Here is a 27,209-nt window from a genome sequence, read left to right as displayed (position 1 = left end):
GATACATTGCTTCTCAGAATTTACTACTCTGTTTCTGTGTATGTTTAAAAGAATGCATTTTTTGTACCTGACATGGTGCCCATGTACATGTAGGTCCGTGACCTGAATGAGTGTCGGAGGTTAGAGGTCATGTCCTCAGGTGAAAATGTGAGGAGAGAGGTCGTTGCCTTCCAGCCAGGTCAGCAGTGTGAGCCCGACACCTGTCGGACTCCACCAGGTAGGGTCATAAGTCAAATGTCACGTAATAATATCTTTTCAAGCAAGCAATACATTTCTTGTAAACATGAACTGATTTTGATAGTGAAACAATACAGAAAAATAGGCTACCTGTGTATGAAAAAAAAAAAGAGTCAAAAATCGTTAAGGCGACCACTCAGGAGACTAATGAAATCAGGTCTACATGTATGAGTACAGTCAGTCACTATACACAGGAATCTTAATGTGTCAAAGGGAAAAATTATATAAAGGACCACCAAAAAGTTGCCAGGCTATCCTTATGTAGAGGTGCTCAGTTGCACAGATTTGACTGCATTCTTATATTGTTTTTGACCTCATGTTTTTAACCCTGCAGGTTGTGTGGTGATTGGAACCAGGAGGTTCTACCGGTCAGGGACGACCTTCAAACATGGCTGCCAGCAGTGCACTTGTCAACCTAATGGGAACATAGACTGCAGGTAGGTGTAACTTGTATCGTCATTTATTTTAAGAAGTTCAACATTCTTATCTTATAGTCCTTTGTAAGGTAGATTAGTCTTGTAGAATAGTTATTGTTATGTAGCAGAAGAGGCCATATGGTGTACATTGTACAGTTGTTGTACAATAAAGTCTAGTATGTTTACTGTAGTATTGAAGTCATGTACTTGATTGCAAGGTCGAAGCATATATCATGATTGTAGCTGTTTCTTGTACAGTTAAACCTGGATTTAGCAACTACTCGAGGGACTAATACTATAGGAAAAGTGGACTACTCGAGGACAGGTTGGAGTATGTAGAAACAGATGCAACTGTTTAAATGTGGCTTGTGAATGGTGGTGGTTGCTCGCACCAGGTGGTTGCTTGACTAGGTTTGACTATATTTCTCTGGGCTAATACTTCGAATATTTCTATGACTTCCCTTAGGTGTGTGCAAATGACAGTAAGAAAGGAGATTCGAGACATGACCAGTGAAGAAATGAAGCGATTCAACGAAGCTGTCCAAGAACTGAAGGATTCTGGTCCTCGGAACGCGTGGGACGAGTTCCGCGACCTCTACATGCACCACATCTCTGAAGCAAAAGGGGGCGCTTCTTTCTTGCCCTGGAACCGTCTGTTTCTGCGCCGAGTGGAACAGAAGCTTCAAGAACTGGACTGCGGTGTTGTCTTGCCCTACTTTGACTTCACCACAGATGTTGGAAACTTTGCCGAGGCAATCATTTGGCAAGCGAACTACTTTGGAGGAAACGGGAAGGGCGTCTGCGTCCCAGACAACCCCTTCCAAGGATCGCCGTGGCAACCGTGTTTGGTTCGTGACTTCAACCTCACTGTCCAGCTCCCAACCATGGTTGACATGCTGCTTGCCATCAGCACTAATGACTACGAAACCATGCGCAACTGTCTTGAAACATACGCTGCGTACGTTAACCTCTTTGTCGGCGGCGACATGAAGTCCGTGGCAAGCCCTTACGATCCGCTCTACTTTGCGATCTATTCCTACATCGACTTCCTATACTGGAGGTGGCAAAACAAGCCGGGAAACCGACCCGACAATTACCCAGAGTTTCTGAAGGAAGTCCCGATGTACCCGTTCCATATAAGGCCAGAGGACGTCTTAAACATTGAGTCACAGCTATGCTACACGTACAGACTTCCATCCATTGGTACGCCGTGTAACAACACTGATGCCGCCACCATATTTGGACAGGACGGGTTCAACGACCTTGGGTTTAACAGACAAGGGTTTGACAGGAATGGATTTGATGTGTATGGATTCAACTTGCAGGTGAGCTGTCTATTATCGTAACCTCATCATATGTTTGGAACCAAAAAAGAAAGTAAGTTTTTATCTGATTGGACTTCTTGATCAATGTTGAAACCTTATTCCAAGTTATTCATTAGACACTGCCTCCAAAGAAGAACACACACCAGTAAACCCCCTGTACAAAGAAACATTAGAAAGATTTGTAGACAATACATTTTGTACCTTTTTTTACATTATTGTATGTGTATCAACATGTTGTATAGATTAGACAATTTGTACTTTTTTTTTAGTTTTTGTATCTGTGTATCCCCTTGTAATTAGCCATCATGCACGCAAATAATTGGTCAGGGCTCTTCAATCAATCTTTATCCAGAACCCAACCTTGCAGACATGTCTGAGGACACATCTGAATTACATTAGATTCTGACAATTTCAAAAGTATGTTAAAAAATTCCAGTGGGTCAGATAAAAGCGACATCACAATATTCATATGTATGGACTTATATACATTAAAAGTTTTCTTTAGACGAACAAAGACAGACGAATCAAGCGTACATAGGCCTTATGGCTTTGTAAGTCCCTCAGAGCCCCCATGGCGAATGACTCTGTCTCTGTGCCTTTTGGTCTTTCTGAGTGGAAGGTTATATTGAGTTTTTCTGTTCCTCAGATTGTAGTCAGGCTTCTCTCTAGGTGGGAGGAAGACATTGCAGGGGTGGGAGGGATCTCTTAGTGTCCTTCAAAAGTTAAGCTGTAGTTTCTTTCTTTTTCTATATGACAGGGTTATGATCGCAGAGGCAGGCCAGACTCTAGAAACCTCTACAGTGCTGATGGGTATGACCAGTTTGGCTATGACAGAAGTGGATACGACAGACTGGGGTACAACCAATATGGATACAATAAACAAGGTAAGATTTGAGAAAAAAGGATAATAATGATGACTTTGTGACATCAAGTCTTGCATTTTGATAGAAGTTTTGTGATAATCTTATCTCAGATAATAACATGAATGTGTGAACTTTAACAGGCAGTAATCTATTTCTGGAAAAGTGATCTAATTCTGGACTCCAAAATGCTTTTTCCCAATAAACTTTTGATTTTTATTGAGTAAATACATGTATCAATGGTAAACAATTATGTGAAAGACGTAAACAAGTTCTATTGTGTTATCAATGCAATTTAATCTTATGCTAAATATCTTGCATCTTTGTATTAAAACATATTCTCTTTTTTTGCAACACAGGCTTTAATAGAGATGGGTTTGACAACTCCGGTTACGACCGTAGTGGCTTTGATCGCTATGGTTACGATCGTGATGGATACGATAACCGTGGCTATAATCGTCAAGGTTACAATCGCCAAGGGGAACAGGACCAGAGTGAATATTATGGGCCGGAGGGATTCTGTGATGCCTGCTATGACATTAGTGGTAAGCCTGAGTTTGAGCTCAAAAGATTTTTGTGTTGTGAAGATCTTTGAGTAGAAATACATTTTGACAGGGTCATTGAGTCTCCCATTTGTAGAAGGTAAAAGACAAACAACTGTAGGATTGATGCATCCTGAAACCTGTGGTTTTTACTCATATAGTTTTCGGAGGATTAAGAAGGATTAAATGGTATAATTGATATGTAACTGATGATATGGTTCACCTGAAGCATGCTTCAGTGTGATTTCAAAGAAATTCATTGGAATTTTTTTTCAGGGTTACCAAGAATTGCCAATGACCATTTAGGGTACAATGTGGTATGGTAATATATTGTAAAATTGATGTGTATAGACTGTATGTTTCACCCTGCTCCAGTTTCATTTGACTCAATTTTTTCATCAGGTCTGACCAGAAGTGGTTATGACCAGTATGGGTACAACCTGGGAGGCTACAACCAGCAGAGCTGTAACTACTCCTACAGCGGACCTCATGTCACCTCTCTACTGTACCGTGTGCAGGTGTGTTATGTGTACATTATACTGAATCTTTACACTTTAACCTGTGTTTGCTCCAGTGGTTTCTTATTCAAGAATTCTCTTGTTTAAAGATCTTAATCATTTTTTGCTATGGAAGCAAGGGTGCAAGTGTCTTGATCTTGATGATGGTATCAAAATGTGACTGAACTTGTATTCTAATTGGCCTGTGCAGCAATCTCCTTTTCTTTACCTTATTAGAAGAAATTTTACAAAGGAGTTCTATGATTATTGCAACTATTTAGCAGCTAGGATTGATTCACAAGACAAAGCTTTTTTTACCTGCTACAGGGATGCAAAATTAATGACGTTTTTTTTCATACGTTTTGATATTGTGTCCAATGTTAAAGACAACAATTGTTTTTTACCAGTGCTTGATATTCCCTCTTTTTCTCAGGACCGCCTGTATCAGCAGAATAAGAACTTCCTGATGACCGTTGAGCGGACCTGTGTGGAACTCCAGCCCCTCCCCGTCACCTGGTACGAACAGAACTGGATCCAGGATCGCAAGGACGTGACTCAGATGATCCCGGTCAAGATCTCACAGTATCCTGGATCACACTGGGCTGACAGATTCTGTTTCAAGGTGAGAGAATGATGTAGTAGATGTGTTGGATGTCCAGTAAATACAGTCAAAACTGCCCAAGAAGACCACTCAGGGGACTGATAAAATGTGGTCTATGTGGACAGGTAGATTATCTAACTAAAGGGACCATCAAAAAGCGGTCACATAGATCAGGTGATCTGTATATAGAAGTGGTAATTTGTACAGGTTTGACTGTATGTTTCTTCTGGGTTTAGGACTGGTGGATTTTCTTTTTAGGGTTATATCACAAGCAACTTGGATGCCCAAAAAACTCTAGATTTTTCCAATGGACTGCTAAGTTCAAAAAACACCAGAACTTCATTGTATGTGTGTGTGTGTGTGGGTGTGTGTGTGTGTACAAAAACTTTAAGGAATTTTTTTAAAAACCACAGACGATTGCCTTTGATCCAATCATGATATTTCATGAACCCTATCTCTCTCTTTTTTAAAGACAATTCAATCTCTAGAGTGACGCATCTCTTCTTCTGTTCCTTAGGTTGACAACTTCATCTCAGCGTGCCCATGTGACACGGAGTACGTGATCTGCCGCCAGAACCCCTGTGCCGGGCTGACCTGTCCAGCCTTCCCCCAGGCAGAGTGCCGTGTGGACTTCTGTGGAACCTGCACCGCGGTCTGGTTTGTGGGGAACAGGATCGTCAACTGTGACGGTGAGATGTCTTCTTTTGACTGTTGATTGGATTGGAGAGTAAAAGGTATCAGATACAGTGAGCTACTACAGTAACTACTACTGTCAGTCAGCCTAGTACAGACAAGTACATTGTGCTGCTCATAAAGAATACATTTAAAGAAATGTTTGGAAAGCACTGTTCAAAATGTTCAGAAAACTGTTCAGTTGTTCAAAAACAGTTCAATGTTAAAAAAACAGTTCAACGTTCAAGAACAGATTATTGATTTGGGGGGTTGTTGGGCTGTATCGGCTAGATGTTGTCTGCATCTTGTTCATTTTCCTGGTGTTTCGAGTTTCTGCTTACCGCTTTTGTGCCTTCCCTCACTACTGTGCACCATGATCTGGTAAGCTATTAAGTAAAACAGACGAAAGTTAAGGATGTTATGATTAATCTATATCTGTATGTTCCAGGATGTACACAGAATGGAGAGCAACATGCTGAGGGATCGTCATGGAAACCGGAACCCTGTCAGTCATGCACCTGTCAGATGGGGCGTGTGCTGTGTGCACCGATCATCTGCCCCCCTCCCCGCTGTAGGAACCCCGTGTCTGTCCCCGGGGAGTGCTGCCCCTCCCCATCCTGTACTGGTGAGCTCTTACTGATAGTGTTGAAAACACTAAATACCGCTATTTACAGTCAGAAATTAAACTGCTGTAAATGCAGAAATGTTTCCGGTGGTATTATGTTCACGGTTTTTATGACCGTTTCACCGCGAACTTAAAGCCACCGCGAACATTTTTGTCCAATATTGTAGCAGTATGTAACTATAGCGCTGCCGCAAACTTAAAACCACCGAGAACACCCGTTTTCGCCATAGCACGAAATAAAAACCACGCGAACTTAAATGCATTTACAGTATTTGCCAGTTTAAAGTCTTTAGAAAAAAATATCTTTACCTTATCACTTTTATAGATTATGGTTATTCATATTCTGCAAGATTACTAAGCTAAGTAGTGATATGCCAGTGATACATTTTACATGTAAGGTCCTGTTTTAGATGTACATGTACATGTACGGGTTGACATATCTGTTCTTCCTTTCCCTTACAGACTGTGAGTACAAGAACAAAGTGTACACTGATGGCACAGAGTTTATAGACCAGGTGGATGTTTGTCAGACGTGCACCTGTCAGGTGAGAAAGTCTCTTCTTTTATATTGTGTATCTTTAATGAAGTTTATGGTCTAAGACCTTGAGAAAAATAGGAATCAAAAGCTGTAATGGTGTGGTCACATCGTAAGTAATCATACCATTTTGATGGAGTAGAACTTGCAAACAAGCTGTGACAGTGAAGCAACAGCTGACAAGGGTCTATGATGGTTTATTGCTCAGAAATCACCCGTGCAATGGCAGCCAGTGCTTAATTGCTGTAGGGTTTACAGTCACATAATGCACAACAGATGCAAATTTGCTCCACACTTGCACTTTGTAGAACTGTCGCAAGGGTCTGAGCCGCTGCCATTCGGCGCCAGCAGGTGACCTCAATATGACCTTCTCCAGGTACCCATTCACACCTGGGTAGAGTGAGGAAAGTCATGTTTAGTGCCTTTCCCAAGGGCACAACATCGGAGCATGCAGAGGTTTCGAACCCGGGACCTCTCGGTTCTGAGCGAAACACCCTACTAATTGCGCCACACGATGCCACTGTGCCAAGACAGCCTTTTCCATACCAAGACAGCTGAGTTTGTGACTGTACTACAATCACACAACATATGATTTTATGTGACCAGGCCCTAATGAAGATTATTGTGATGGGCACTCATGCATAAATCAATTGCAATTAACAGGTGTTTTCTTCCCTTACCACAGAGAGGTAATGTGGAGTGTGCGAGGATGTTCTGCCCCCAGCCGCAGTGCTCCAACCCCTACCCCCAGCCTGGAAAGTGCTGTCCAGTCTGTCCACAAGGTAGGCAACAAGCCTGTCCACGCACAATCCTCTAATTTTATAGGTAATATACATTTCCCCATAGCTTACTCTCAATACATGATAAGGGACGTGTTTATGTTATGGACTGTGGTTTGAAATTAGATTGCTTTCCAGGAATTAAATTTCTGCCTGTTATGTACATGTAGTTGCAGTAGGATATTCAATGCTTGTATTCTGAAGTTGAAGATAAAAGCTGCTGCGATGATTACACTTATTGGATGTTTATTGATAAACAATTTTTTGATAAACAAAACAGACTTTTCTGTTCTGTTGTTTCAGAGTTGAACTGTGGAGACCACAGGGACGGAGACCGATGGCAGCGTGATTCCTGTACCACCTGTACCTGTGTGGTAAGGGTTCTGTTGGTTTGGCAGAGTAACAAAAAACTGATGTTAGTGAGGGGAAAATTTCACTCTCTTTGCGAGGAAATGTTTTATGATATAATGATTTCAAATGACAATTTTGATACAGTCACTCATGATATCATTATGGTGAAGTCAAGGTTTCAAAGTGACTTCTTGAGTTTTTTTGTTCGGGTGTTGGAGATTCCATATGTTTGATGTGTTTCTAAAATGTCAAATGAATTGTTTAACCTTCTCCCAGCTGCCTATCCCCATGACAAATAGAGAATGGGCTGCCAAACAGCTACTTCAGTGTGCTAAATGTTTAACTTCTGATCTCATGTAACTGTTCCCCTCAGTCTGGAGTTGAAGACTGTGTGACCCAGAGGTGTCCCCCTGCCCCATGTCAGTATCCCAGGATTCCTGCTGGCAGGTGCTGTCCAGAGTGCAAAGGTCAGGGGTCAACATTGATGTCATCAATGTCCGCTTAGATTAGTATTTCTTATTCTAGATTTTCAACATTTTTTTGTCTCTTTCTGTTTATGAATTTTCATAATCATAAAAAAGGCCATGGCACACAAAATGAGTGAAACACATGATTTTCAACATTTGTTTCACCAACTTAGCCCTGTCCTTGGTGCTGAATCTTGTATTGCCATCACTTTGAAAACTGTTATTCAGTCAAACTTACCAAAGAAGACCAGGGCACTGATAAAAGTCAAAACCACTCAAAGAACAGATAGAGCCTGGTCTATATGGACAGTTTATCACCATAGACAGGGTTCTCAGTGCCTGTGTTAATGGGAACAATTATCTAAGGGACAACCAAAGAGTGGTCAAATTGGTCAGGTGGTCCTTATGTGCTTACTTTTACAGGTTTAACTGTACTGTAACATATACGGGCTATTTTTGAGAGGTTAATTAGAGATTCCTGAAAATAATAAGCACTCTTCTTGAGATTTGATTTAAATCTTTTATTTCTGAAATTTCAGGTTGTGAGTATGAAGGCAGGAAGCTTAGGAATGGACAAATCTTTGATGCTGGCCGCTGCACAAGTTGTACCTGTCTGAGGGGCCAGGTGGAGTGTCGGAGGAGAGAATGTCCCGTCCTGCTGTGCCAGGATCAGTACACACCCCCTGGGGACTGCTGTCCTCGCTGCGAAGGAGGTGGGTTCAACATTACAATAAACAGAATGTAAAACAAGAATGGTATAATATCAATGCCTTCAAGGATCTGTCAAGAAGTTCTATTTTAGTTCAAAGTGAAATCGATGCTTCTCAACTTCACACTTAGTTGAATAGAATATTTTCAGTCTTAAGGGAAATAACTGTTAGAGGAAGCTTTGAGAAATGCTAAGTCTGGTTAACTCTCATTGCAGGTTGTGAGTATGAAATGATGACCTTTGACGACGGCACCTACTTCACTCCCATGTCCAACCCCTGCCTCAACTGCTCCTGTCTGGTAAGAAGACATTTACTGTCATCAGTTTTTTTCTGTAATGGCAATCTTTTGTTTTTTATTTCATTCAGTCATTTAGGATTAACTGGACTGGCACACTATACACTTGAATGCATGTGGTGACATTATTACTGTACCAAGTGCATGGAAACTTGATTGATGGCGCCATGAAAAGTTTGCATTTTGTTAATAAATAAAATAATATTGTCCTGCTCCAAAATTATTTTTGTTTTGTAACTTTAAATTGTGTCTTCTTAATTAGACAATCTTTTAAGTTAAACTTATTTATTTCACTTGCACATCTCAGCAAGGCCTGGTGAGATGTAACCCAGTCCCCTGTCCTCCTGCCCAATGTTCAAACCCAGTCAAGCCTCTGGGAAGGTGCTGCCCCATCTGTCCTGGTAAGTCTCCTTTGACATGTAGATAAACCTCCTTGCAAGAAGAAATTGTTCTGCAAATTTCCTTTTACATGTATCACCATATATATATATATATATATATATGGCCTCCGTCGGTCAGTATTGACCATGGTAAAATCCTAATTCACAACAGCCCTACAGCATCGACTATGGCTAAACAGCCCTATACGAGAATGGCAGTCTCTGCCACAAAAATCATATCTGTAAGCTGACTCAGTTCTATTGCAAAGCTCTTTTCTGCGCACCATGTTACAACAATGTTCTTTCTATATTCTGTCCTGTTTCTAGTGTGTATATTGTCTAATGTGTGAATAGATCTAAGTGTAACTTGTTGCTCATTCTGTGTTCAAGGCTCCCACTGTGTGGTCTGTCCTTTGTCTCCATGTCATGGCAGTGACAGGTACATGCGTATAGATCCTCAGTGCTATTGTTTCCACTATTGGAAGAAAATTCATTGCATCTCTGTGTTGATACCTGTGTATCTTCTGCTGTCCAAGCCCTATATGCCATTCACAATTATGATGTCCATAGTCTTCTATGTAATGTAATTCAAACATCAGTTGTTACCTGTCCTTTTCTTACCTGTGTAATGAACGTATTTTATTTCATTTCAATTTACTTACATGTAGCTGTAAACTACCTTCTTGTATACATACTTTGTATACTTAAACTGAGCAAGAATCTTCATAGGTTTGATTTTGCTTGTTTGAATTTCCAATGAAAACGTCTTTCCTTTGGCCAATTCACTTGCTTCACATTTGACATTTCCTGATGTTAACTAATGGTTCCTTGTCCCCAGCTTGCACCCACGATGGTGCAGCGTACAGTGAAGGTCAGACATGGAGAACCCCGGACAGCTGTCAGGAGTGCAGCTGCAGGGTAAGTCTGTGTATTGTTATTGACATGTATGTAATGCAATATATCATATAGGTAAAGCTGACGAACTTGTAACTATAGGATAGACTTTCTATCTCCCTCTCCAAATTGATCTCACCAACTTGTATGGCATTAGGAAAAAGTACTAATTATCACAATCCATTAGCAGCTTAATTTTTCATTAGCATGATCCTATTAGAGGAAACTGTGGCCTAGCTTCTGAGGAAGAGGTTTTTGCTCTCCAAATGCTGTCTATTCATAATATGAGCCCAGTGTTTATGTTTTGATTTTTTTCCCTATAGGGTGGTATTGTGAACTGTGACAACTTGCAGGTGTGCGGACAAACCTGTCCTCATGGAGTCAAGACACCTGGCACCTGCTGCTCACCTTGTACAGGTAAGAACAGTTGGCACATCTGGATATATGAGATTCTTTGTACTCAACCAGGTATTGATCTCACCTGCTAACGTTTCGATGTCTATCAGACACCTTCTTCAGAGCTTCTGACTGGAGTACTGCTTCTCACCGCTATAAATAGCCGATGTAGGTGGTGCTTTTACAGTGAGAAGCAGTACTCCAGTAAGAAGCTCTGAAGAAGGTGTCTGATAGACATCGAAACGTTAGCAGGTGAGATCAATACCTGGTTGTGTACAAAGAATCTCATATATCCTATATTCTACGAACCTGATGAAATTATTTTCGGAAGTTGGCACCTCTGCTTTTCACTCTGTGCTTCAACTACTATAGAGACACATTTTTCAATTATAATGAGACAGCTCCCCAGTGCAGCTCCACATGGGCCACTTCAAACACCCTGCATTGTTTAACATGATCACATTTTTGTGTGTGTGTACAGGTAAGACAGCCAGGTGCTTGTACTGTACACATGTACTTACCTGTACCTCAAACCATAGATCATGTTGCTTATTTATGTGATAATTATTTTGGTTTGTGTCCATTCTCTTTGACTGATGACTTTTAAATCTTACTCTCTAAAAATAAATGCATATTCTCAAAAGATGGGAAGTATACAGTAGATAGTGTGTAACAGCTACTAACATCTAATTCCACCAGGGTACATAATTCTGCCACCCAAGATATGTTCAAACATATCTCCAACCCAACCTTCCCCAGTTTAATGCACTCCTGAATATCTAAACTGTGCATACCAGAGATCTCTCAAACCCACTGTTTTTCAAAGTGGCGGATTTATGTAACCCGGCAAATAGATCTTAATATAGTTTACAGATCTGCTAGATTGTCTACACATGTATCAATCATACCACAAAAATAAACTATAATTTAATGCTGTACACCTTTCCTACCACACAGATTGCTTCTATGAAGGGCAGTCCATCAGGAATGGGATGGCATTTGTGGCACAGGGTGACCTCTGTAACCAGTGCAGATGTTCAGTAAGTACAGCGGTTTGATGTATGCTTGGTATTGAATGACAAGTTTCTCAATACTTTTACTGCCGTTAAGTCCACTCAGCTTTTTCTTGTATATAGATATGTTTCTGAATTGCATATCAAAGGGTATTGTTTTAACTATTGGCGTCGGTGTGGCACAACGGTAAAGCATTGGACTCAGAACCAATAGTTTCAGGGTTTGATACTCTTCATGCCCCAATGTTGTGCCCTTGAGGAAAGCTCTTCTCATGACCTTCACTGGCCGTGGAGTGACACCCACCGAGCCTCTTCAGCTAATCTGTCTGAAAGTGTGCCAAAAAACACTGTACGGATTTGGTTGCCGATGTGCCAACATCTAGCACATTTGCCACCAAGAACTGTAAAAATTTGTTGTTGTTGTAAAGCTGATGGAAAGTAAGCTAATTTAAACAAATAATTATTATGTTATGTTTGTAGATATACATGACTTTGTATGTATCTTGGATAATCATTGTACCATTTTGCCTGTCCCCAGTACGGAGTTGTCCAGTGTGTGCGCGAGCAGTGCCAGCCCGTCAACTGTGTGGATGTAGAAGTGCCCCCTGGCAGCTGCTGCCCTGTCTGCAGAGGTATCACAATCTAAAAATTTGCTTTCTCTTTGTCCTTAACCTTTTTCCTGCTACCTAACCCTGTAAAATACACATTTGGTACCAGAAGGCCACCTGAACAGGGAGAATGTTAATCTTATACACTACTTCTGCCCTGAGCAAACCAAAGGTCCAATATCTTGCATGGATTTCTTTGTGAAAAAGCAATTTTTTTCAGTCCTAGCTGTAGGCACATGCATGGGTACATGCCTGTACTTTTGATGTTATGAAATTGTAGTAACATGTTTTTTAACTTGTGTTTTCCAGGTTGTGTTGACAACTATGGTCAGCGCCATGTGTCAGGAGCCCAGTTCAGGTCACCTGAGGACAGGTGTCAGATATGCACCTGTACAGTAAGTATTTTTACTGATCAAGACTAAAACTTCTCTTGACCAAGACACAATGCATTTTCCAGCTTGTTTTGATATTATATTATACGTTGTCTGGTTTATAACTGTTTATCAATTATTGTTTTGGCTGACATAAATCTATGTACAGCCAAGGTTGCCCAATCAGCTGCTGGCTACCATTAAGTGACGTAATACTTGTTTGTCTGTCATTGTTGACAATGGCCAAAACATCACAAAGTGTTAATACCAAATGACTACACATTCAGTAATTAGTGAAGTTATAAATACATTCATTTTCACATTTTGTAACTGTTACATAGTTTCCAAAGTGAGTGTGTCAATTTTGTTTAACTCTTTTCATTGCAAGGTTTCCTTAATTTCTATCTTCATTCCCAGGAGGGGTCTATAGTGTGCAGACGTGAGGCCTGTCAGGTGCGGTGTGACAGCCCAGTCCAGGAGTTAAATTGTCATTATGACATGCTTGGAGCTTTATCATTTATCCATCCTGTTTTTATTTTCTGTTCCCAGGAGGGGTCTATAGTGTGCAGACGTGAGGCCTGTCAGGTGCGGTGTGACAGTCCCGTCCAGCGCCCGGGCCAGTGTTGTGCCTCGTGTGACGGGTGTCTGTACCAGGGGAGGGAGTACAGGAACGGGGCGCCTGTGGACAAACAAGATCCATGCACTCGCTGTATCTGTCAGGTAACAGACTGTCATATCCTTTAGATATGTTCTATGAAATCTAATTTTCAACTGAGCGCCATGCATATATAACACTATACTGTATACATTACACAAAATGTGTGCTCTTTTGTGTAACATGACTGTAATGTCTTGGAGGTTATATGTAGAAGCTGCTAATTTAAAAGGAACTAGCAACTAGGTGTCATCTTGTGTATTTTCTCAAAGTGTTAGAAGTCATGGTTGTACTCTAAGGTCTAGTTAACAGCTAGATGTATACAAACATGTATGTAGCAATGATCCAAGCAAGGCCATTTTTTTCTTTAGCTTCACTTGATGTTTTCATATTTTTCACTCATAAAACATCTAAAATAGACATGAAATTTTATATCAACAATTTATTTTTCAGAACGGAGATATTAATTGCCAGACGGTAAGATGTGCTGCCACGCCATGTGCCAACCCCATAGTTCCACCTGGGGAATGCTGTCCTGTGTGCGGAGGTCAGTAAATTTTCATATTTCATGCCAAATGTTCTTGTATTGTGATCAAGTTTATGGTTATGTTATGATATTGCATTACTTGTCTTTGGATGAAGAATGACATTGTCATGATCTAATTTGCCTAGGGTTTTAACATCAACCGATTTCTTCTTTCTATGCAGAATGTACATACGATGGACAGACTTATCCCTCTGAAGAAACCTTCATCGCTCCTCGTAACCCCTGTCTAAGATGCACATGTAGGGTGAGTGATGTTAGGATTAAAGGATAATCAGAAGAGTTTTCCATCAAGTTAAAAGCTTTATTATCACATACACAATCTTTGTTTCAGATTTGTTCTTTGTTTTGATTCTCAACACAGTGTTTGAATTGTGTCTTAAAAAGTTATCATGCAAATACGTTATAGCTGGAGAGCAGTACCCTTAGGCGTGATTGCCCTAAAGGAAGGTTTTATAGTAGTATCTGTTCAGGATTTGTGTTGTTTGTTTAGCGAGGAGAGCTGGATTGTGATAGGCTGGACCTGGAGTGTCGCCCCCAGTGTACCAGTCCTGGCAGACTACCTGAAGTCTGCTGCCCTGTCTGTGACAGTAGGTTCCTTTTCTCTTCTTTGTTCAACCAATCTTTAGTTTATCAATCACACTTTTATGCTTATTTGGGTCTTGATTCAAGATGTATTTTAACCTCTCCCACCTTGCCCATAGCCACTACAAATTTTGTGACAAACAGTTATCTTAGCAGGTTGAAGGTTAAGTTAACTTTGTGTTTTCAATGTGCTGTTTTTGCTTAAAGTTTTGTATCACCCTTCCTTCCACAGTCTGTGAGTATGAGAGAAGGAACTACAGAAACGGTGCCAGGTTCAGGCCGCCTGGTGCTGATGTCTGTACAGAGTGCAGCTGTCTGGTACATGTTCTTTCTACTGTTCTTTCAACAGTATTAAGTATACGCCAAAAATAGTTACTCAAGCAACTGGATAAAATTTCGAAAAAAACAGTCAGACATTTCAGACAGCATCCGCTATCTTTCGTCAGTGACTAAAGAAGGATCTGGTAGAACTAGGTTTTATATCAAAACTCTGAATAGATATGTTAGTGAGGTAAAGACAAAGAGTTTTGGTATAAAACCTAGTTCTACCAGATCCTTCTTTAGTCACTGACTGTTTCGAAATTTTATCCAGTTGCTTGAGTAACTATTTTGGGCGAATCTTACTACCTGGATGTCTAACCTTCATCAAAGTATGAAGTATAGCCTTGATAAGCAATCTTGAATATACTGCCTTTCGGTAAAATAGTTCATGTTAGCACTTCTGTATAAGTTTTGTACAAGTCAAATATTTTGAGAGCAACATAAGCAAAACAGTGAAATATTTTGATCATGAGCTTGTGTCAACAAAGTATGTTTATGTTGAAAATTAACATAATCCGTGTGTAAATCTGGATATGCAACCTGTATCAGGGTAAAGCAGCATATGGTTGTATGATCATATGAGAACAACTGCACTTTATCTCACAGAACGGCAATGTGCGCTGTGGTGTGATTGATTGCCCTCCTGTTAACTGTGCCAACCCTACCACTAAACCTGACGAGTGCTGCCCATCCTGTCAAGGTATGAAACACCTCAGTCTGTATTCTAGTAAACAGTGTACAATGTAGTAATTTTATTATCAAGTTCTCTAAATCTTTAGAAAAAAGTGACGTAAATTGGGGCAGATATTGCGAGACCTAAACCAGTTTCCAGGGGAGAGAAGAGGAATAGCCATAAGGCCATTCTGTTTCAAAATTACAAGGAGAAAGGGAGACTGGATCAATTCTTAAAACAAAGGTTATCTGCATGTGTGAAGAGTAGTTGGATTGATGGAAATTGTAAATGGAATGGATGTTATTGTTGTTTCAGCTTGTTTTGTGAATGGCCGTGAGTATGCAGAGGGCCAGGCCTTCCCTTCACCCAATGATCAGTGTTCAGACTGTGTTTGTACGGTAAGTTGTGATCTTCGTAACAGATTAACTATTTTTATGTATTCAGACATTTAAGCCAGAATAGAAATAGATGTATGAAATGATATATTCATATTTCTTGAGCAATGAAATATTTACAAAAAAGTGCTAGAACTGAAGAAATAGCAAAACTGAGCATATCTAAAGCAGATTGGAAAAATATAATGTTCCTCCAATAAGATACAATTTAGCTAAGTCAATTTTTCTAATGCCAAGGATATTAAGCATATTACACCTAAGAGGCAGTTATTCTCAGTGTACATAGACTTAGTATAATTCATAGTTGTTGTTTCGTCCCTAGGGTGGTCGAGCACAGTGCCAGAAGCGATCCTGTAACGACATAGTCCAGTGCACCCACCCTGTGACAGAGGCGGGACAGTGTTGTCCAGTCTGTGGAGACTGTCTGTTTAACCAGAGGAGGATCACAAACGGCCAGAGGTTCAAAAACCCTTCCAACCCCTGCCAGACATGTTACTGTGAGGTAATGAACATAATTCTCACTTTATCGCCAAACTTAAAAGTGCAAATATCTGTTCCAGCATCATCAGTAATGCAAATGAAAGCGGAAAGAAAGGATAGTCACAATCAGAGAAAAAAATATATTGTATGTTGCAATCATTATAAGTCTTAAGCAAGTGAAGTTTTTTTTTTGGGGGGGGGGGGTAGCCATAGTTGGAAGACCTCACACTTATTGACATTGATTGAAAGAGACACTGGATTCGCAGGTTCTGCATTGATGTCCGCAATGAAGGACAGATTGTACTGGAAAAACTTTATTGGTTGTACCTCACTGGAGTAAATCCGGAAGAATGATGATGATGATGATGATGATGATGATGATGATGATGATGATGATGATGATGATGATGATGATGATGATGATGATGATGATGAATATGCTATTCAAATCTTTTCCCCTTCCTTCAGAGTGGTAATGTACGATGTGACACAACCTACTGCCAGCCTCCCAACTGCTTCAACCCAGTCAGGAAAGATGGGCAGTGCTGCCCAGAGTGCCCTGGTGAGACCATGCAAATCATTCTTTATGCAGTTTTTCTGCAGTTCAGTGTCTTCTTCTTTTGAAATCATAACAGTCTTTGAAATAGTGGCAATACAAGATTCAGCACCAAGGTCAGGGCAAATTGGCTGAACCAACTATTGAGTATATGTAGATTTGTTGAGGAGTTTTATGTATTTCTGTATTGCTATATATGGGCCATGTGCTCGTTTCAAATACACAGGAAGAAATAAAAACAATGATAGTGTTGTAGTTTTGTTGTTGTTTGCAATAATCTTTAAAAGTTGCAGACAGCTTAAGTCTGATAACAACAATGTTTTTGTGATTTTTTCCAGAGGAGCCATGTCTGTTTGAGAACCAGAACTACAACCATGGACAGCAGTTCAACCACCCTAGCCAGCCCTGTACACTGTGTGCCTGTAACAATGGGGAAGTCACCTGCCAGCCCCAGCCCTGTCCGTCTGTGCCATGCAGACAGCCTGCTGTAGAGAGGTGCTGTGGTACCTGTACTGGTGAGTACATGTGTGGGTGTGGTACATGTATGTACAAATGTACCACTGTGTGCCTGTAAGTTCATTGTGACTCTTTGTATACATGTTCAATTTGCAATCTTAATAATAAAACACAGTTCTGTAAAATCTTTATCTAGTAAAATGAAGTTTGTTCCTTGTGTCAAGTTATATGTTTGCAGATGTTCTTTTCTTGAATTGTTTTTTTCCCACCAGGCTGTACCTACCAGGGGCAGCAGTACAGGAATGGTGCAGAGTTTGCTCACCCTACAGACAGGTGTAGAGTCTGTTCATGCAGAGTGAGTTGGTCCATTTCTCTATCTCTTTCATAACATTTTCACTTGAAGATACCAGTGTTCATGTACAGATTTATTTCTGTATGACATCTGTAGAATGTTAGTTAATAAAGGGATAGTTTACTTGCAACTTGAAGTACTTTCATATATATGTGACTTAGAGATCTGGTAGGAGTCCTAACCCCTGTTAATAGATAACATTTCTGAATTATACCATTATCAGTACAGTGTATAGCATTGCTACAATGATGTTTTTTTTTCCATCAGAACGGGAATGTGATGTGTATCCGGCGGCCCTGCCCTCCCCTGGAGTGTCCCAATCCTGTCAGAGTTCCAGGGAAGTGCTGTCCTGAATGTCCAGGTCAGTAAACCATTCTATGGTGTAAGATTATACACCAATCCTCACATACCCAGTGAATGGATGGCTGAAGACCTGTATAACACCATGGTGTTCAGGACCAGGGACATGACCATATTTTTTCTACACATTCCCAACTGTTGGGTGACTGAAGGCCTGTATAACATGCTTATCTCGTATTCCGCACCAAGAACATGACCATATCTTTTCTACACATTCCCAATGATTGAATGGATAGAGACCAGTAAAACACTGTCTGGTTTTTAGCACCAATGACATAACCATAGTTTTCCAATGAACGGATGGCTAGAGACATTTATAACACCGATTTCAGTTCCAAGGACATGACCATATTTTTCCCGGAAATTTTCTTTTTTCGTTATCAATGAATTGAAAGTTTTAAATCAGGGCAGACATTTCCAATGAATGGATGGCTAAAGACCTATATACACTGTGATATTCAGAACCAAGGATATTACTATTTTTTCCTGGATATAATCATTCGTACAGAATGTGTGTAACTAAAAATGCATTCTCTGTTGCTATTGTACACTTACATGTAAGATATTATTTTGAGATGTCCTCCTCTGCCCTTAACAGACATAAGGCAGCCCTGCACCTATGGAGGGGACACATTTGAAGACGGGGAACGTTTTACGAACCCCGCCGACTCGTGTCAGGACTGTGTGTGCCGACGAGGTCAGGTCGCCTGTAACCGCATGCCCTGTGCCTCCGTCACATGTCCCTACCCTGTTAGGGGAGAGTGCTGTCAGAGCTGCAATGGTATTATCAATGAGCTTCCCCAGATATCAAATACTTAATACCAATTTGAAAGTTCTTTATTCACAACCAAAGAGTTACAACAGCCAACATTTCACTGACCGTCTGTTACCTTTCTCACTGCAATAATGACTAGTTCTACTTATCACTGCAGATAGGTGTCACTGCTGGAGCATTAAGAATATGGTTCTTAACGTGACTGAGTTTATATCTCCCCTCATCACAGTTTATGAGTTGCATGGATTTTCTGTTCCATACATCCTCCTTAATCCAAATGGTGCATCTACAGCTAAAATTTTGGCGGTCATAACTGTTTGGTTGTGAATTAAGAATTTTGTTATTCAGTCATTTAACAACCTGAAAATTTTCTTGGTGTTGTAGGGAACGATACCTCCCACAATGAGCTATGCCTTTGTTGTCGTTTGCCAGGATGTTTCTACAGTGGCCGTGGGTACACTAATGGCCAGGAGTTCACTGACCCTGAGGACAAGTGCAGCAACTGTATCTGTCAGGTGGGTGGAGACAAAGGTCACATGTGCATTTTCCTGGTTGACACTTTGATTGGAAGGTTTTGTTGACATTTGGGAAGAGGGGAAATAGCTGTCAGTTTGACAGAAGATATCTATTTCAAGCTTGGTATTCTGTTTTATTTGTCTTGCTGTTTCCCACAGAATGGTTATGTCCAGTGTGCCCCTGTGGCCTGCCCTCCCTCCAGCTGTCCCTATCCAGAGAAAAGTGACGACCAGTGCTGTCCTGTATGCAGAGGTACAGTAACCTTCATTGTTCTGCCTGAAACTTGGATGAGAAGATGTAAAGCAGTTAATCTGTACCTTGCACCTTGACAAGAAAATGAATGCTTGAAAAGAAATCTGGATACTAGAGATACAATGTGTTTCCAAATGTTGATAGTTTGTTCTTGAGGCCAATATCGACCTTCCAAAAAAGTTATAAGTTGTCGTTTTTCAGTTATCCTGTTGACTAACCAATTAGCATACCATGTAACTGAACTGAATTGGAAGCTAACTGTATGAAACTGAATCCAGCTTGTTCTGTTTCCAGGTTGTGAGTATGACAATCGTCTCTACACCAGTGGACAGACCTTTCCTGACACCAGGGATTCATGTAGGGAGTGCACATGTGTGGTGAGTAATTTGTCTAATAGGTATCAAGCACTGTTTTAAATTTTACTTTTGTGGCAATCCATAACATGGTACTTTTTTTCTATAGGAATATACTCTCAAAATGTACTTTCACTTCATCTATATTGTAATGAAAACCTATCACATATTCTTACATGTAAACCTTTCACTGTATTCTTGTGAGTGAGATTTATTTTGTATTTTCTATGTTCAGAGTGGAGATGTGAGATGTGTGAAGAAGACCTGTCCTCCATCATTCTGCACTCACCCTGCCTCAGAAGGGAACTGTGGCTGCCCATCTTGTGAAGGTAAGGAGCAACATACAGCATACATTCTTTTGAAGAAGACATTGTAAGCACCATACAATAAAACCCATGGCACCTCTCTAAAAAGGACAGGGTGCACCCTGTTATGCAAGAGCCCAAAGTTACCGTTCCTTGTGTAGTTTGAATGTACAATGTATATCTATTTTGTACAAGGTCAAAGTACAGATGGTGTATTATGCTACATGTTGTATGTAAAGTAGTAAGTACAGTTCTATATGTCTACTAGTCTTAGAGTTCTTTGTGATGCTCATATCTAAAGGCATCCGATATATGTATTTTTCTTCCCTACCACTGCCCAGCCTGTATGTATGGAGGAGTGCGTTATGCCAACAGACAGGAGTTTCCTGACCCATCTGATCCCTGCAGGGACTGCATGTGCAGTGTAAGTATATCTTTGACCTTAATGAATTGATACCATTCAATAGCTTGCCTGAGTAAATTGAATATCAAGATAGTTGCCAAAGGAGGCATGCAGCCATGGTGCTTAGCAATCCTGCTAAAGGGATGGCTAGGTTAGATATCAGAATTCTATTCTCTAAGGGATCTACACCGATAGAAATCTATAGCTACCTTGAGATGGCTAAGTCTACATATTGGTTGTATAAAAAGAAACGTCGTGTTTCCTAGTTGTAGAAGCTGTAACGGTGTAAGGATATCCCAATATCTATTCCATCAATAAAGAATAAAAAAATCAATCTATTCTTCTAACTTGTAGATGTAATTGTACCAGTTTTCAAACTAATTAATGATATGTTTTCTTTCTTCAACTTGCAGGCTGGCAATGTGAACTGCCAGCAGAGGTACTGTCCCAACCCGGGCTGTACCCACCCTTCCCAGGGGGAGTGCTGTCCCAAGTGCGGGGACTGTCAGTACCAGGGACAGCAGTACAGCAACAGGGAGACATTCCCCGACCCGAGGAACCCATGTCAGCAGTGTACATGTACAGTAAGTATCTTTTGTTTGTATTTTTGTTTGAATTGTATATCCAGCATACACACCAGGTTTGTTCTGAAGAGTACATGCTGCATATCTGGACAGATTTATTTGATCCACTCACACCAGGGAGGACCCCTACTCTTTTTGATAAGTGTGATGGGTTCTTTTACATGCCAGATGTGTTCAGCAAACATTGTGTCACACATTTTAAAATACTGAACATATGTAAACAACAGATCATGATTTTATGTTTGACTGACATTCACTTTATTTTCCAGAATATTAGCTGTAAGCTTTTGTCTTGAGTCATATTTTTCACCCATAAACGACCTTTTTGTGTCAGGAGTAACAAGAGTAACAAGACTTTGTCAAGTGATGCTGATAATGACTTCATTTGTTTCTTGCAGGCCGGTAACGTGGTGTGCATGGACAGGATGTGCCCCCCTCCCACCTGCACCCATCCTGAGGAGGGGCTGTGTGGCTGTATGGAGTGTAACGGTAAGGGAAGAACATTGAATATTATCCATTCAAACTGTACATTATGTGTACGTCACTCACTCATTTATTATCTCCATGAAAAATGGAGATATAGTTTTGAGTGTGTCTGTTTGTCTATCTGTCTGTTTGTTTGACTGTTTGTGTTTCCGCATCAATCCAGTCAGCATAACTCAAGAGCCTCTGAATGGATTACAATGATATTTGGTATGTGGGCGGGTGTTGTGAAGCCGAATTCAAGGTCGATTTTGGCCCCCCTGGCCTTGGTACTGCAGTAGAACTGCAATTTTTGTATCTTTTGACCTGGACGTGCTGTAGTCTTAATTTTTGGGTGGCAGATAGGTTGTGATGTAATATAGAAGTGGTGTAGGTTTGGGCCCCTAGCAGCTTCCTCTGGAACTGCAGGGGCGTTTTTGTGAAAATCTTCTAAGGAGAATAACTGAACAAAGGAACAACAGATTTCCATGATATTTAGTATGCTGGTAGCTTAGATAGAGATATACACAATGAAGTGCAAATTATGCTAATTGTTTTAAACTTTTGTAAACATTTGTAAACTTTTGTAAACTTTTTTTAAACTTTTGTAAATTTTTGTAAATGTTTTTAAACATTTGTAAACTTTTATAAACTTTTGTAAACATTTGTAAACTTTTGTAAACTTTTGTAAACATTTGTAAACTTCTGTAAACATTTGTAAACTTTTGTAAACTTTTTGTAAACTTTTGTAAACATTTGTAAACGTTTGTAAACATTTGTAAACTTTTGTAAACATTTGTAAACTTTTGTAAACTTTTGGAGATATAGTTTTGGGTGTGTCTGTGTGTGTTTCCCGAGTAAGCAGCATAACTCAAGAACCTCTTGATATGATTGATTACGATGATATTTGAAATGTGGGCGGGTGTTGTGAAGCCAAAATTCAAAGTCGATTTTGGGCGCCCCAAGTGACGTTGGTACTGCAGCAGAACTTGATTTTTTTTCTATCTTTTGTCTTGATTTTTTTGAAGTGGTGTAGGTTTGGGCCCTTTGGCAGCTTGTTCTGGAACTGCAGGGGCGTTATTGTGAAAATCTTCTAAAGAGAATAACTGAACAGAGGAACGTTGGAATTCCATGATATTTGGTATGTAGGTAGCTTGGACACAGATGTACATAATGAAATGCAAATTATACTAATTTGGACTTGATTGGCATAACTAATGAGGAAAATCTATATTTGCAGTGTTTTCAATCATAAGACTCAAATACATGTAACATGTGTAGTTTATGGCAAATGGAGCATCAACAGATACCAATTATGCTAATAAATTCATAATTTGCATAATTAATGCAAAAGCACCATGATTCATCTAAGCGGTAAATAATAGGACTGTCAATATTGCGACATGTGTAAGTTTGTTAAAGGTGTTTATGACCAAGCATATATTATGTAAATGTCTAAGTCATTTGCATAAACAGAATAGTTCATGGAGAAATGAGGTCTACGAGCTCTTGTTTGGTATTGTACTTAGACTGCTTGAATTGTGAAGACAACAACATTAAAAGTTTAAGGATGTCTTTGGCCTCAATAGTTTCGCCAAAGTTTCACTTAAAGTTTACACATGTACAAAGTAATAGTACTTGGATTTTTAACCCCAGCCCTGACCCAACTTTAATCAAGTGCCAATAGGGAACTGTTCAAATTAGAATTAAACTTAATCTCAGTTACAAGGAAAATGAACAGTGTTGTTACTATTGTTGAATCACAGTGTCCGTTTTTCTGCGTGCGTGTGGAGAAGCAACTTATATATGGATTGTATGGATTGAACATTTAGAAATAAGTTTCTTGCCTCATGTCAGCCAGTTCACATAGAAAACATTTGCTTATTGCATACTTCCAGGCTGCCAGTACCAAGGTGTGACGTATCTGAGTGGAGCGTCCTTTAAGCACCCCCGGGACCCGTGCCAGACCTGTCGATGTGCCAGCGGGACGGTCAACTGTCAGAAAACCATATGTCGCCCCGCCGCCTGCCCTAACCCCATGGACGGACAGTGCTGTCCGGAATGTGACGGTAAAAACAACAGACTGAGTTTGCTTGTCTAATTTGTTTGTGTAAAGCTGGTATGTTATTCCAAAGGGTGGTTATACAGGCTATACAAATATCGTTAAGATTTTAAACACTATTTCCATATACAAAGTAAAGTGCTTACCAACTAGCTTTCAATGAGTCCTCTGGTCTTTTTCATGATCAAGATGAGTCGCAATGTCCCAAAGCCTAAGTATGTTATGTGACCTAAACTTAAGTCTGAAGTCAGCAACAGGTCAAAGGTGCTAGGCAGTTTGTTACAGCCCCCGTCTTGGTTGAGGGATGGTTGATAGCCTCTGATAGAGTACACTCTTTACGTCTTGATATTGTGTGTCACACTCACAGTAAAGGATATTTGTTGTAAGGGTTTGTTGTCTAAGGAATCACATTTCTTTCTGTCTCCCTACCTGTCAGGATGTAAGTACAGTGGGAAGAACTATGGCAACGGAGCCAGCTTTGAAGATCCCAACAATGAGTGCAACACCTGCAACTGTCTGGTGAGTGTTAACCGAAGTTGAACATTGTTACGTATAGATATTAAAGCATAAAACCAGTCACATTGCTATTGTGTTACTGCTTTGATACATGCATGTCTTGAGTTTGTGTAGTGTTATCGAAGTTCGATATCAAATGGAGAGACAGTACAAATTCTGAAAAAAAGGATAGAAAATGAGGTTAATTTGGTTGAATTGAAAATGTATAACACTTCTAATAAGATGTAATACATTTGTTAAAATATTTACATGTGCATCTCAGAATGGTCAGGTGAGCTGCAACAGGAAGCAGTGTGTGAAGCAGTGTGATCATCCTGAGGGCATCGATGGCTGCTGCCCCAGGTGTGAAGGTAAGTACAACAGTACTCTTATACCTCTGTCAAGCAGTCAACATGCTTTGGATATATTTGTTATCACCAGAAAGTCCTCAAATCTCTGAATTTTCCAAAAGTCAATTTCTTTGCCTAAAAATCTATCACATAGACCTGAGAACATCAACAGATCCCTAAAGATAGCACAATGATCAAGAAAATACTGGGCGTTATTATTGCCGAAAGTGTCATTTAGAGCTCGCAGACACATTAGACAATTCGTTTTCCTGCTTTGTGACAGGGACTTCAACTGCATTTAACTGATCATGAGTCTCCCATCATCTAAAGGTTTTGTATGTTTCTTATTGAAGATTTGCAATGAACATGAATATGTATTATTTTTGCTGTGATTCTAGGCTGCCGTTATGAACAGACAAACTACAGGAATGGTGAGACCTTCAGCCCTGTGGGAGACCCGTGTGAGGAGTGCATCTGTAGCGAGGGGACTGTGAACTGTGGGAGAACCATCTGTCCACGGGCTGCCTGTCCCAACCCGGTAACACAGTCTGGGCAGTGCTGCCCCGAATGCCAAGGTATTCATACTTCCTACAGTGACAGAATAGAAACTTGACCCATTTGTATTTAGCATAGGTGTGTGATACAATCTTTTGCTGTAGAAGGCTGTTGCTCACTGCAGATTTAGAGTTGTCGAAGTTGTTTTCGGCATAGTCACTCCCAAAACAATTCTGCTGACAACTGCTCAGAAATTCAATTTACTCTAAGAAATAGAGTACTGATTCAGAAGCAATAATGTTTTCACACACTCATTATGATTCTTATTTGCTACAGAGTGTGTGCACAGTGGACGGAGATACTATGATGGACAGACTTTCGTCAACCCGCTGGACCCATGTGAGGAATGCAGATGTGTGGTAAGTGTTCAGACTACATGTATGTGCTGTATAAGGTTGAAGAAACAGGTCCCGAAGACAGCCCTGATTTAAACAAATGTTTTTTTAATGTTTTCTTCCTTGCAGGGCACCACAGTGATGTGCAGTCGCCCTGCCCAGTGTGCGTCGTGCTCCAACCCTGTCTCCATCCCCGGTCAGTGCTGCCCCTCCTGCCAGCAGTGCTCGTTTGAAGGTCAAGTGTACAACAACGGCCAGGCCTTCAACCCTGACGCCTGCAGGGAGTGCAGCTGTGCGGTAAGAATTACCCCTGCATCATAATTTTCTTGTAAAATGATCAAGAAGTTGAAATCATTTCATTTCTAGCATGTATACCAAGTGTACAACAACGGCAAGGCCTTCAACTCCTACCAGGCCTACAAGTGGCACCATGCTTGTTCATGCATACCAGAAAATTGAGAGAACGTGTTCCCATATTTGCAATTATGCAGGATTCACTCAGGGTCAGAGTTCTTTATGATATGAAATGAACACGTATGTCCCTGAGCTGTTTCAAGATGTGTGCTTGATGTTTAAAAAAAATGCCTTGGACAGTTGGGCAGATTTCAGCAGTGTCAGATTAAACCTCATCATTTGCATTATCATCTACATCTATTATCTTTTGTTTCAGAATGGGAATGTGCAGTGTATCTCCCAGTCCTGCCCTCCCCTGAGCTGTCCTCCAAACCAACAGGTACTGGAGCCAGGGGCCTGCTGTAAGAAGTGTCTAGGTATGAGAAGCACTGTTTTGTTTCAACCTAGCTGCCAAAAAGAGATAGATGTGTAATATAGCTCAGTGCAATGTAACATTTGCCAATAAATGAATAAAATAGATAGACAAGGAGTAATGCACATAGAGGATCTATTAATCGGGATTTGTCTTGATATACATTCAAGTAATATGTATTATAGGATAGAAGAAAATCTAGTTATACTATCCATCCCAGAAATGTGCACAACCTGTAAAGAAATTTACATATCTCCTTTCAAAGTAGTACCTCCTTAATGATCTCTCCCAGGTTGTTTCCATGACGGTCAGCAGTTCCAGGACGGTCATTCCTAGGTGGACCCCGTCAACCCCTGTATGTCCTGTCAGTGCAGACATGCATGTTATCATAGAATTAGAGACCTCTGTAGCCTCCTGAATAACTCTCTTGTCTCTGTTCCTTCCCTACTACCTCTCTCCCAGGCTGTTTCCATGACGGCCAGCAATTCCAGGACGGCCACTCCTGGGTAGACCCTGTCAACCCCTGCATGTCCTGTCAGTGCAGACAGGGGATCACCACCTGTGCTGAGATCCGCTGTATCACACCCTGCGCCAACACCATGAGTGTGCCCGGACAGTGTTGCCCCGTCTGCAGTGGTATGTGTAAAGTTCATAAACATAACCCTTCCACTAAAGAAGCTAAGGCCATACATTCTTCCCCTTTTCCATGTAGAGGAAAGCTTAAATCTCATTACCTAAATCACGGGCATGAAAGAAAAAAGAAAGCTCACTTTGGAATAGGACGTTTATTGTATGTTGTAATCCTCTAATTATCCCAAGAAAAATAAGACTGTCACAATGATTTGTTACTTGCCAATGCCCATCTGTGGCAAGCTTTTCTTCTTTAGGAAAACAGTCTTAATTTAAAGCACATTGTATAGATGCCACACGTACATTGTAAGATAAGATCATTTCGTGTTCTCCCAAAATTGAAGTACATGACATTTGTGACATCATGTTTTAACATCTGTATTAACCAAATGTTTGTGTTTCAAAAGAAAAGTCC

General features: G+C 40.4%; 1 protein-coding gene across 1 annotated transcript in view; it reads left to right on the top strand.

Moving 5' to 3' along the window:
- Nucleotides 1-27,209, top strand: part of LOC136422233 (kielin/chordin-like protein) — a 63,539-nt gene that overhangs the window by 28,141 nt on the left and 8,189 nt on the right. Inside the window, exons 9-58 of the mRNA XM_066409878.1 lie at nucleotides 94-217; nucleotides 560-674; nucleotides 1,120-1,978; nucleotides 2,736-2,862; nucleotides 3,198-3,383; nucleotides 3,783-3,898; nucleotides 4,311-4,499; nucleotides 4,996-5,167; nucleotides 5,599-5,775; nucleotides 6,238-6,320; nucleotides 6,996-7,092; nucleotides 7,393-7,463; nucleotides 7,814-7,907; nucleotides 8,447-8,620; nucleotides 8,833-8,915; nucleotides 9,220-9,313; nucleotides 10,131-10,210; nucleotides 10,510-10,603; nucleotides 11,540-11,622; nucleotides 12,134-12,227; nucleotides 12,513-12,598; nucleotides 13,124-13,294; nucleotides 13,683-13,776; nucleotides 13,938-14,020; nucleotides 14,267-14,363; nucleotides 14,591-14,676; nucleotides 15,286-15,379; nucleotides 15,668-15,750; nucleotides 16,070-16,249; nucleotides 16,696-16,789; nucleotides 17,122-17,298; nucleotides 17,512-17,594; nucleotides 17,859-17,952; nucleotides 18,550-18,732; nucleotides 19,159-19,241; nucleotides 19,401-19,494; nucleotides 19,789-19,871; nucleotides 20,083-20,176; nucleotides 20,494-20,576; nucleotides 20,969-21,139; nucleotides 21,538-21,628; nucleotides 23,500-23,670; nucleotides 24,100-24,182; nucleotides 24,442-24,529; nucleotides 24,907-25,083; nucleotides 25,340-25,422; nucleotides 25,528-25,695; nucleotides 26,069-26,168; nucleotides 26,457-26,489; nucleotides 26,627-26,800. Coding sequence (XP_066265975.1) covers nucleotides 94-217; nucleotides 560-674; nucleotides 1,120-1,978; nucleotides 2,736-2,862; nucleotides 3,198-3,383; nucleotides 3,783-3,898; nucleotides 4,311-4,499; nucleotides 4,996-5,167; nucleotides 5,599-5,775; nucleotides 6,238-6,320; nucleotides 6,996-7,092; nucleotides 7,393-7,463; nucleotides 7,814-7,907; nucleotides 8,447-8,620; nucleotides 8,833-8,915; nucleotides 9,220-9,313; nucleotides 10,131-10,210; nucleotides 10,510-10,603; nucleotides 11,540-11,622; nucleotides 12,134-12,227; nucleotides 12,513-12,598; nucleotides 13,124-13,294; nucleotides 13,683-13,776; nucleotides 13,938-14,020; nucleotides 14,267-14,363; nucleotides 14,591-14,676; nucleotides 15,286-15,379; nucleotides 15,668-15,750; nucleotides 16,070-16,249; nucleotides 16,696-16,789; nucleotides 17,122-17,298; nucleotides 17,512-17,594; nucleotides 17,859-17,952; nucleotides 18,550-18,732; nucleotides 19,159-19,241; nucleotides 19,401-19,494; nucleotides 19,789-19,871; nucleotides 20,083-20,176; nucleotides 20,494-20,576; nucleotides 20,969-21,139; nucleotides 21,538-21,628; nucleotides 23,500-23,670; nucleotides 24,100-24,182; nucleotides 24,442-24,529; nucleotides 24,907-25,083; nucleotides 25,340-25,422; nucleotides 25,528-25,695; nucleotides 26,069-26,168; nucleotides 26,457-26,489; nucleotides 26,627-26,800 — 6,493 coding nt within the window. The remainder of the gene's footprint in view (nucleotides 1-93; nucleotides 218-559; nucleotides 675-1,119; nucleotides 1,979-2,735; nucleotides 2,863-3,197; nucleotides 3,384-3,782; nucleotides 3,899-4,310; nucleotides 4,500-4,995; nucleotides 5,168-5,598; nucleotides 5,776-6,237; nucleotides 6,321-6,995; nucleotides 7,093-7,392; nucleotides 7,464-7,813; nucleotides 7,908-8,446; nucleotides 8,621-8,832; nucleotides 8,916-9,219; nucleotides 9,314-10,130; nucleotides 10,211-10,509; nucleotides 10,604-11,539; nucleotides 11,623-12,133; nucleotides 12,228-12,512; nucleotides 12,599-13,123; nucleotides 13,295-13,682; nucleotides 13,777-13,937; nucleotides 14,021-14,266; nucleotides 14,364-14,590; nucleotides 14,677-15,285; nucleotides 15,380-15,667; nucleotides 15,751-16,069; nucleotides 16,250-16,695; nucleotides 16,790-17,121; nucleotides 17,299-17,511; nucleotides 17,595-17,858; nucleotides 17,953-18,549; nucleotides 18,733-19,158; nucleotides 19,242-19,400; nucleotides 19,495-19,788; nucleotides 19,872-20,082; nucleotides 20,177-20,493; nucleotides 20,577-20,968; nucleotides 21,140-21,537; nucleotides 21,629-23,499; nucleotides 23,671-24,099; nucleotides 24,183-24,441; nucleotides 24,530-24,906; nucleotides 25,084-25,339; nucleotides 25,423-25,527; nucleotides 25,696-26,068; nucleotides 26,169-26,456; nucleotides 26,490-26,626; nucleotides 26,801-27,209) is intronic.

The sequence above is a fragment of the Branchiostoma lanceolatum genome, chromosome 16 (assembly GCF_035083965.1).
Source record: "Branchiostoma lanceolatum isolate klBraLanc5 chromosome 16, klBraLanc5.hap2, whole genome shotgun sequence".
In the NCBI taxonomy this organism is placed as follows: Eukaryota; Metazoa; Chordata; class Leptocardii; order Amphioxiformes; family Branchiostomatidae; genus Branchiostoma; species Branchiostoma lanceolatum.
The sequence above is the reverse complement of the archived record's forward strand: the minus strand, read 5'-3'. Positions and strand labels throughout refer to the sequence as shown.